The sequence below is a fragment of the Gekko japonicus genome, unplaced genomic scaffold, assembly GCF_001447785.1.
Source record: "Gekko japonicus isolate JY-2015 unplaced genomic scaffold, Gekko_japonicus_V1.1 scaffold184, whole genome shotgun sequence".
Lineage (NCBI taxonomy): Eukaryota > Metazoa > Chordata > Lepidosauria > Squamata > Gekkonidae > Gekko > Gekko japonicus.
The window spans coordinates 852,896-863,698 of NW_015159715.1; the positions used below are offsets into that span (position 1 = coordinate 852,896).

Consider the following 10,803-nt stretch of genomic DNA (forward strand, 5'->3'; position numbering starts at 1 on the left):
CATGTGGCTCAGTAATAGAGCATCTGCTTTGCATGCAGAAGGTTGCAGGTTCCGTTCCCAGCATCTCCCTTTTGATCTGGTTGCAAATAATGAGAAATACCTGCACAACCACTGCCTGTCACAGTAGACTGTACTACTAGACCAATGGGCTGACTCAATAAAGAGGCCGCTTCATGTATTCATGTGTATTCACTTTCTCTTTGGATCCTACTGAAGCTCTCTGCTGAGTCAGAACTATGAAACTGGCATTGTCAAGAATACCTAGGCGATTTTAAAACCTGTTACATTACTTACATTTATTTATTTATAATTTAACTTTATAGACCGCCCTTCTCTGAGTACACAGAGCTCAGGGTGGTGAACAGTAAAAGCACTGATGCACGAATAAAACAACTTTAAACATTAAATAAAGGTAAAGGTTTCCCTTGCTCAAAAGCTAGTCGAATCCGACTCTAGGGGTCAGTGCTCATCTCTGTTTCCAAGCCGAAGAGTCAGCGCTGTCTGAAGACATTTCCGTGGTCATGCGGCCAGCATGACTAACCGCCGAGGTGCATGAAACACTGTTACCTTCCCAACGAAGTGGTACCTGTTCATCCACTTGCAATTTCTTGCTTTCAAACTGCTAGGTTGGCAGGAGCTGGGGCCAGAGACGGAAGCTTACTCTGTCATGTGGCACTCGGGTCTCAAACTGCCGAACTACAGACCTTCCAGTCTGCAGCTCAGCACCACCGCGGCCCCAAACGATTAAATACAAATAATTAAAAACATTCTCAGATGGCTCTGAAACGTCAGTGTTCCAAACTGTGTCACTGTCTCATGGGAGAGGTAGAGGGGAAGCAGGATGGGGGGGGGGAGGGAGTGCCAGATAGGATGGCACCCGTCACTGTCCTCAACCAAAAGCCTGGTGGAACATCTCTGCCTCGGCCTCACAGAGCTGCATTCAGTCCCGCAGAGTGTGGATGTTATTTGGCAGAGAATTCCAACAGGTGGGAGCCCAGACTGAGGAGGTCCTGGCTCTGGTCAAGGACAGCCGGACGTCATTTGGGCTGGGGATTACCAGTAAGTTGTTCTCTGCAGAGCGTAAAGCTCATTACCATTCATTCAAGTACTGTTTTTATGCTGGATCCACTTAGTTTTGTTATTAGAATGTAAATAAACACAGCAGATGAATACCTGTTTATATATGTAAACAAACCAAGCAATTTTTAAAAAAAATGACCAGTGTCAAGGAGGACTAACACTCAGTGTTCCCAGCCCTACGTGCAAAGATTAAATTTAAGGTGAGATACCATTTTACCCCCTAAGCTTTTATCTGGTGATCATCTCATATGACACTTTAACGAGGCACTGAGACTTCCTCCCTGTTCGGAGGGGAAGAAGCTCTCCTCCACTGGCAGCCATTTTAGGTGGCTGCAATGGACAACACTTCTAGTAGCACTTGCATATCTCCTTGCCTGGTTCTGTATTCCTGGCCAAGGGAGATCTTCTGCTGCAAACCATCAGGTCTGTACAGTTGCTACGTAACCTTTTTTTGGCTGTTTCCAAAAACATCAGTTGGTTTGGCAGCAGCTGTTCATCCCTGAGCAGGCATTAGTCAGTGGTCTCCCAAAAAATGTTAGAATGTCACTATGAGAAATTACATGAGAGAAGAAGCGTGGTATGGCATGTCCATGAAGTGAAAATTACGTCATAGCTACCCTTGGCTGTCATCTGAAGAAATATTACTGAAAGGCCGGTTGACTATATAATAAATGTTATTGTTCTTTTGGAGAAGTAGAGGTTCAGTGTTGAGCTAAAAGGTAATCAGATGGCAGGGGGTATACCATGCCTGTAGTTTAGACACACAGTCCACCAGGTTATACATTCAGATTGGTAGCCGTGTTGGTCTGAAGCAATAGAACAAAGTTTGAATCCAGTGGTACCTTTAAGACCAACAAAGTTTAATTCTGGGTATAAACTTTCATTCTTTGGTCTTGAAGGTGCCACTGGGCTCAAACCTCATTGTAGTCCACCTGGTGGTAGACAGGCATCTTGGGAGCTGACTTTGGGGGAAAGGTGGAATATCTTTTGTTAAGCAAGGTTGCCTTGGTCATTTTACGGGAACGTAAAGTGACATGCTGTTTATTACTGTAAACACACACAGCCTGCCCTCCAGTACCGAACAGAAGCAAGGGATTAGGTTCAAGCCTGCCCCTACCCACCCTCACAAACATGGCAGATCTCCCCTTCCCCCCCACCCGCACCCTTTAAATCTGCATCCTGGGAATTGTGATGTGACAATTACACTTAGAATTTGGAACACAAAGTTGTATGACCCGTTTTGTTGTGTTGGCAAAATTACCAGTTCTGATATCAGCACAGAACATGAAAATGTGCAGGAGACAAAAATATTTATCTGTATTCACAAATTCCATTGATTGCTGAAATGTTTACTGTGCCAATAGCTCAAGGCACAGAGAGGTATTTTGCATGTCTATGGAACAAGCAAAGGATCTTGATAAAAGCCTTGGTGCAGATTTGTTTCTCTGTGCTGCATTGTGCTGAGTAGAGCTTCTGACCTTTGTAGATACAATGAGAACAAAATTGTTTTAAATTACGCTTAAGAAGTATGTTTCTATCATCTGTCTCAATTTCTTGTCCTTTCATTTTGTATTGCTTCCTTCTGGTCTTGTGCTGCTAGGAACACATCACGGAAGACGCCTCAAAACGCTGAGCCTTTTGTTAATGTCAGAGGAAGCTGTTGGGGATCTTCCTATTTAGCTAGGGTGCAAGTAGGGTTGCCAGCAACCTGGAGGAAGAATGCCCTGCCCCTCTACCTGGCGCTGTTATCCCTACCATGAAAAGCTTCAGCTGCCCACTCCCACTCATAAAGCCGCTGTTAAAGGTGCAAGACATATTTTGTCCAAGTTGTCAGCAACCCTAGGGGCAAGTGGGGCAGTTTAGGCTGACATTTAGCCCCCAAGTCCAGCAATGATCTGCGTAGTGGGGTGTCACGAACTGCATTCTTTTAAAAGATTTCGCTATTGGCTTGTTTTTAAATCCTCCTCAGAAGCCCAAGTGAAAAGTCTTCTTCATATTCCATTTGATAACAGAAGTTTGAAGCCGATTCAGACTATTTTTTTTTCTTAAATTGCGTACAAGTTCTGTGTTGCCAGCTGTGAATGGCTTATGTGCATGCAAATGGCTGAACCTGAGTGAAATAGACACTGAAATGGTGACCAGGAAAGGATTGCTTCCAAGCTGTCACATTTATTGTAAATCCTAACAGAAGCCTTTGACCCTATAAGGAGTGATTAAGCTAAGTTTATCTGAATGCTCATTTTCCAGCAATCTGAAGTATATATAGTATGCTACATTAGCAAGGAGATTTGTGCAGGAGACCCAGTAAAAATAGCTGAGCCAGATTGTCAGCTAGTGGAGAGGGAGTGTTTATGTACATGTACTTTCAGTGGGAGAGTTGTCTCCCCCTCCTATTGGTAGAAGCTTTACCTGCACTTCTCAGGGCCTTGCACTGCTACTCATACTCTGAGCTCAAGTAATCTATGTAACAGAGACCCCGGGGGAAGAGTGGGGCCACTGTATCCACAAACTTAGATATGCTTGAAAGGATTGGGTTGTTTCCCATCTTTTAAAAATAAGGCTCTAATTTTTATTTTTATTTCTTAAGCATTTCAGCAGTGCATGGGATTCAGCATCCTGTGGAAAGACAGAAGACCAGCTGACCTTCTCTGATCCGGGACGCAAATACATGAATGCATTCTCAACTCAAACTCTGGTCATGTAAATGGTCTTCCAGCGAGCATTACGTTTTCTTTTCAAAACACTTCCAGTTGATTTAGGATTTACCATTCCTGTATAGGAAACCTTTTTTGTGAATGGGAGAAAAGCCTTTTTTGTTGTTGTTGTTGTTGTTGTGGTACAACATTTGGGAGCAGCACAAAGTGCATATAGTCACAAAAGCATATATCTATTCAAGTTGGATTTCACCCAACTTAAAAAACCCCTCTGTTTATTAATGAAGCTTGCCTAAGTTATTAGGTATTGAGTGTGATGAAATTAATAATATGAATGCAGATTTTTTTTAAAAAAAAAAATCAAATCATTTAAAAAAAATACTTGGAGATCAAATGCACCAGTATTAATTTAGTGAGGAGTTCCCATGCCAGTGAGGAGTTTTTGCAAAATATTTTTTTAATTATTATTATTATTATTATTTGAGAGCTGGCACTCATCAACAGTTTATTTTAAATCATTGAACAAATGTCTTGGCATAAAATTCTGCAGAAAAGCATTACTACCGATGCTCATTTAAGAGAGGGTGGGGGAGTGGGAGGCCATATCAAGATGGTGGATATGCTCACACATCGGCACCACTTGAAGTACGGTTCCACTCATTAGAGCTCTGGACTTGTTTATACATGTGTGTGTTCTGTTGAGTTTTTTAAATAGCTTGCTTTTAAAAATTATTACTGTACGAAACATAGTTTTTATGAGAACAAATTATATTTTTTATTCAGTAATTTAATTTTGTAAATGCCAAATGGATACTGTGGGTTTGTTTTGTTTTGCTGCTACTGTCTTACAGCATATAGATGGGCTACAATGGGGGAAAGGGCCATAGAGGGCTACCAGAGAAGGAGAAAACCTGGGGGCTAGCTGACCTGACTATGCACTAGCATTTCTGAAAAAATGATTTCATTTCCTCACTTTTACAAGCAATACTTCAAAACACTTTGTTTTTTTGGGAGATTTTATGTACATGTCTCTATGTATTCTGATGACTTTGCAACAACATGGATTGCAAATTCAAAATATTTGGGAGAACAGAACTTGGCTTGTGTCTTCTGCTGTTGTCTACTCTTTAGTCTACACATTCCCTAACTTGGATTCCATACGCAAAATCCCTTTTTTTTAAAAAAAAGTATGGTCTTTTGGACTGCCGTCTCTAGCCTTTACCAATTCTAAGGGAAGGTTGTTTCCTTTTCTAACTTTGCTGCCTTAATGAATAGAATTAGGTGCAGCCTTGATCTGCACTTAATGTTTTTATAATACACTGTACTGCCTTGTAGATAAATAAAGTGTGTCATTTTGTAAAAATTTACATTTGTTTAATCTCTTGCATTTGAATTGAGTGTTTATCAAAAGTACTATCTCGCTACAATCCCCCAAATACTGTTTGGTGTTTCTGTCTCAAATCAGCAGTCTTGGATCCATTCCAGATCAATGATTGAGTTCATATACCCTAGACGTCCATTTTCCCTATTGATTAAAATGCCTGTCTGATTTAATAAATGCACATAGCTGTCAGGGATGAAGGGCACACACACAATGCTAGCAGAATCCCAGTCAACACTCATATTTCTAAAAAGCAACAACGTGGAACATCTGCTTTTCATAGTTTTGTAGCTGGGTAGGAATGGCAGACAGATACTGTGGACTGCCAAAAAAGACAAGTAGGTGAGTTATAGATCAAACCAAGCTTGAATTCTCCCTAGAAACTAAAATGACTAAACTGAGGCTTTTGTACTTTGGTCACATCATGCGAGGATTCACTGGAAAAGACAACCATGCTACGAAAAGTTGAAGGCAACAGGAAAAGAGGAAGACCAAATATGAGATGTACTGACTCAGTCAAGGAAGCCACGAGGGCCCCTCAGTTTGCAAGACCTGCGCAAGGGCTGTTAGCAATAGGATGTTTTGGAGATCACCAATTCATAGGGTTGCCATCAGTCAGAAAAGACTACACAACACGCATGGATATTGGTACAAAGTCAAATAGGCATCAATTTACAAAGACATCAGCTTCAGCAAGAGTCCAGTTGATCTAGGTCGCTGCACAATGCAGATTGTGGGAGCAGAAGGAAGGAGACTTACCAAGGCAGCACTATGCAATGTTGTCACCCCTATTCTATTGAATAGGTTCTTTACCTCCAGAGGAAAAGAACAGATGCCAAATGGGAATAGGAGCTCCTCTCAGAGCCACAAAATTGCTTTGTGGATATTCTGCAGTATGACGACACACCTGCAGAACTGCATGTCATAATCAAAACAAGCCAGGATATATCCAAGGCCTTGCAAGAAAATATCAGAAGCCATAAGCTACTAATTTTAGCGTTATTTATGTAGCACCCTAGACTTTTATAATATTTATCATGCTGATTCTCACCACAACCCTATGAGGTTGATCACTTTTTTCCAAACACTGTTTTTTCAAACTTTAGTTTCATTGTGCAAGGGAGATGACAGAATTACACATAAAACGAATAATGTCATAATTAACAAGTTCATGTTCCACCAGGTGTTTGACTGAGGGCAGCGACAGTCTTCCATCTGGCTGGCACTCCTCCTGCCCCCCCCCCATGAGGTAGTGGCATATTCCGACAGTTTCATTGCCATCTTTTGGTTATTTATTGCTGTATTTTTATGATTTTTAACTTTTAACTATTATGTAAAGTCTTCTTGGTGTACACCACCCAGAGCCCTGTCCCACAGGGGATGGAAGTTTAAAAATCAAACTGAATAAATAAAATATTAAGTGTTAACTAGGAGCTAAATGGCACGTGATTTTGGAGATCTATGACTAGGTGCCTCAATGGAAACTTAGCAGCCACAGGAAGACTTGGGTGTGATGGGGTTAACTTTCTTTGTGCCATTCCCCTGATGAAAATCCACCCCTCCCCCCTCCCCGGGGTGTGCAAGACACCGTTTGGGGAGAAGGCCGATTGCTCTCTCTGCTTCAATGCAATTCAGCCCCTTCTCCCTTGTTGGCGGTTCTTTTTTTTTAAAATCTATTTATTAGTTTTCAGATAAATAAACACACACAGACACACATATATATATTTACACACTTTGCAATAATCATATCTGGATTAATCAATTAATTTTACATTCATGATAATCAAATCTAAATTAATAGGTTGGTTATACTTCATTACCATGTCATAATATCCTTATCCCATCCTGTTGGCTGTTCTTTTGAAACTGAATTATATGCTGATCATGGATTCCCAAAGTCATATCTAATTTGGCCATGAGATTGCTTACTAAATAATACTTTTTACAGACTATCACTGATACCATCTTTTTCAATCAACTCAGCATAGTCCAAGGTATTATGCTGAGCCTGGATCTTAGAGGTATGAATTCCAATGCTTGCCCAATTAGTGTCTCCACTGGGAGGTTCTCGGAACATCTGGGCAACAGTGTCCGCCAAACATCCAAAACATGCTGCTTCTCCCTGGCATCCTGCTCCTTCAACCATTTCCCCATATCTGCAAAAAACTGGGAAGAGAAAGGAGTGGAGGAAATAGTTATGGCCTGTTTCCTGACATTTTTTAAGTTGTTTGACGGATACCAGATCCCCAGGCTTGCCTAGAAGGACCCAGTTGATTCTGTAGTTGAACAAGGATCTGAATCCACATCTCTAAGGTCCATGAGCAATATATTCCTTGGATCACTTTGGCTGAAAAGGATAAATAGTGGTACTTCCAGTGGTATTGTCTGCAAAAACCAATACACAAGCTAGCACTTAACATGTATTTGTCAATCACACCATTACTTGTTCTCTACATGTAATTCTGCCATCTTTGCAAAACAAACCTATTGCTCTTCTTTTATCGACTTGTGTTGCATAACTCCAGCTGTCTCTCTCTTCTACATTCAGCTTCCTTCTTAGGCCACACCCTTCTATTATATCTTTTGGTTCATGGAACCTCCATTCTGTTGCCATTTTCTAACCATTTTTAACCCTCTTTGTCCCACTCTTGTGCCCATCAAATGGGACAGACTTTGCTAACAGTTGGAAAGGTTCTCAGGGTCAGTTCCCTCCGTTTCAGTTCAGAACCTCCTTCCCATAATCAGGGTCTACAATGGACAGCTTATAGATGCCATCATAATTTGCCATGTCACAGCAGTGGCCACAAGGCAAGCATTTCATTGGTAGCAATTTCCCACTACTAAAGAACATTCTGTTTTGGCCATTTGTGATGATGTAGAGAAAACCATCCTACCAACCTGGTGGATCAAACATGTACCCTGGTAGTCATTTATTTTCCTAAATATTTATGACACTCAGTTGTTCCTCGGTTCAGTTCATTAATTTCAATTTCATATCAGGCAATAAATTTGTCCTCCCGGTTACCACTTTACCCAATTTTCCCTTCTCCTCTGGAGAACATAAAGGTGTATTTTCATCCTTGCTAGCCTCGTATCCAGTTCCAGGGGTGTTCTTTTAATGTTTCCTCAAGTGTCTCCAGGCCAAAGTGGCAGAAGAGCTACTGTCTTTCTCCTGGCCTTCCAAAACAAATAGGATCTGTCAGAAAGCAAGACTTTTACTTCCAGTTCTAAGCCTTCTTTCAGAACTCTTTTCTGGAATACAGAGATCTACTTCCTGATTGGCCTTAGGTGTGTCTGTGTTAGAGACCCCTGGATTGTCATATCAAGGGGACTATATCTCACCTTCTTCCAGTCCCCTGGATTGTCATATCAAGGGGACTATATCTCACCTTCTTTCAGTCAGAGCCTGAACTGCTTCTTAGTTTGTTTCCCTAAGGATGTGCACATAGATGAATATAGCAAAGATCCATGGCTCCGTGGGTACAGCAAATGTGTTATATAAAGAAGGTTCAAAGTTCAGTTGCTGGCCTCTCTAGTTAAAGGAATTTAGATAGCAGATTTAGGGAAGAGCTTTCTCTTGTCTGTCTTTACAGCCAATTAGAATAGATGATACCAAACTAAATGGACCAATGGTCTGACTCAGTACAAGTTAGCTTCGTGCCTTTGTAAATAGTCTGATGTGCCTCAGAGTTTTGCCAAAAGCATGTCCAATACATTCTCTAATTAGTTGTAAAAACCATTGGCAATTTTCCAGCTACCTCCTCAAGTCTCTTTATGATAGCAGGATACGTGGTACTTATGTGACTTTCACAGGAAACAAAAGTACCTCTATTAAGGCCCTGTTTGTTTCTGCTTGAGAAATGAGTGACCACATATGAGATAAACAGAGCTAATATGATTATTAAATACTGTTTTTAATCCTGTTTATTTTGTCCCTTGGCAGAGCAAGCAGCCATTGTCTGTAGTTAAGGACAATCTGCAGTGGGATTTTGGGTAAGTGACTGATAGTAGAACCCTATGGATATCTACTGGCTTCTTCCCAGATAAGTGTTTAGGACTGCAGCCTTTCCTTCGCCTAGCTAGACTAGTATCCTGATTTAGCAGCAATTTAATATTCTGCTCAGTTCTGTTCTCTTGACACATTTCAGCAATATGGTCCACCCTATGCAGCTTTGTAATCAGGTAAATTCATCAAACCTACAGAAATTACAGTCCACCCAAGGTAAAAAGCTATGAAGCCCAATCAGAACCAAATACCTTACACTGATTTCCATTGCCTTAAAAAAAATGTGTCCAGGATTAAATCCGACTCTTCGCGACCCCATGGACCAGCTCCCGCCAGGCCTTCCGGTCTTCCGCCGTCCTCTGAAGTTTGCTCAACTTCATGTTCGTTGCATCTATGACACTGTCTAACCATCTCATCCTTTGCGGTCCCCGTCTTCTTTGACCTTCAATCCTTCCCAGCATCAGGGGCTTCTCCAGTGAGTGCTCCCTTCTCATTTGGTGGCCAAAGTATTTGAGCTTCAGTTTCATTATCTGGCCTTCCAGGGAACAGTCAGGGTTGATTTCTTTTAGGATTGACTGATTTGATCTTCTTGCAGTCCAGGGGACTCTCAAGAGTCTTCTCCAGCACCATAGTTCAAAAGAATCTATTCATCGGCGCTCGGCCTTCCTTATAGTCCAACTCTCGCAGCCATACATGACTACTGGGAATACCATTGCTTTGACCATGCGGACTTTTGTTGGCAGGGTGATGTTTCTACTTTTTATCATGCTGTTTAGGTTCGCCATCGCTTTCCTCCCAAGGAGCAGGCGTCTTTTAATTTCATGGCTGCTGTTACAGTCTGCGGTGATCTGGGATCCCAGGAACGTGAAGTCTGTCACTACAATGGACTTTCAACATGTTTAATTTGTGCTGGATTTTGCTAAAGGTAACTTGACAAGGAGAAGCTAGGGGTGTATAACCAAGGTCTGTAGGGTAGCACAGTGGACGAGGATCAAGGCATTCCAGGCTCACATCACCAGTCAGCCATGAAGCTCACAGGTGGCCTTGGGCCAGTCCCTCTCTCTCAACAAGCAAATAAGTTTATAGAATATTGATTGAAAACATTTATCAGCCCCCTCTCTTCCTTACGGAGCTCAAGATGACTTATACTACAAATAAACTATGATCAGGTAGGAGGTGGTGTGAAAGACCTCTCTGCCCGAACCCCTGGCTGCCGGTCTGAGTAGACAATACTGAACTCTGATGGACCAAGGGCCTGATTCAGTAGAAGGCAGCTTCACGTGTTCACGTGTATATACATTTTGGAAGGAAGGATGAGATAACACTCTAATGTAGCTGAGTGCTCTGTCCACCAGCAAAGCTTAGAACAGAGAGCAGGGTCAGGAAGCAAGGAACAAGCGGGATAGGATAACAGGGATCTAATAATGCTGAAGGACAAGCAGTATTCAGGGGATATTCTTACCCCTTAAGGCCAGAAAGGCTGTTCCTGCAGCACGAAAACCATTTCACTTCCAAATTCAACACTGAGATGATAAAAGAAATGTCAGACCTTGTAGGAAGAGCTCACTTGGATCTCCTCACTGTACCAGTGTGAACTCATATTTGGTTAATGCGATTGTGTCCGTCCCGTCCCGTCCCCCCCCCCCGAAGAGCACTATTGTGATTCCTGGATTAATGAAAGA

General features: G+C 41.8%; 1 protein-coding gene across 1 annotated transcript in view; it reads left to right on the plus strand.

Moving 5' to 3' along the window:
* MYB (v-myb avian myeloblastosis viral oncogene homolog) overlaps positions 1–4,003 on the plus strand; it is a 58,461-nt gene extending 54,458 nt beyond the window's left edge. The window contains exon 15 of the mRNA XM_015411518.1: positions 3,668–4,003. Coding sequence (XP_015267004.1) covers positions 3,668–3,784 — 117 coding nt within the window. The 3' untranslated portion in view covers positions 3,785–4,003. The remainder of the gene's footprint in view (positions 1–3,667) is intronic.
* Positions 4,004–10,803: the final 6,800 nt, after the last annotated feature.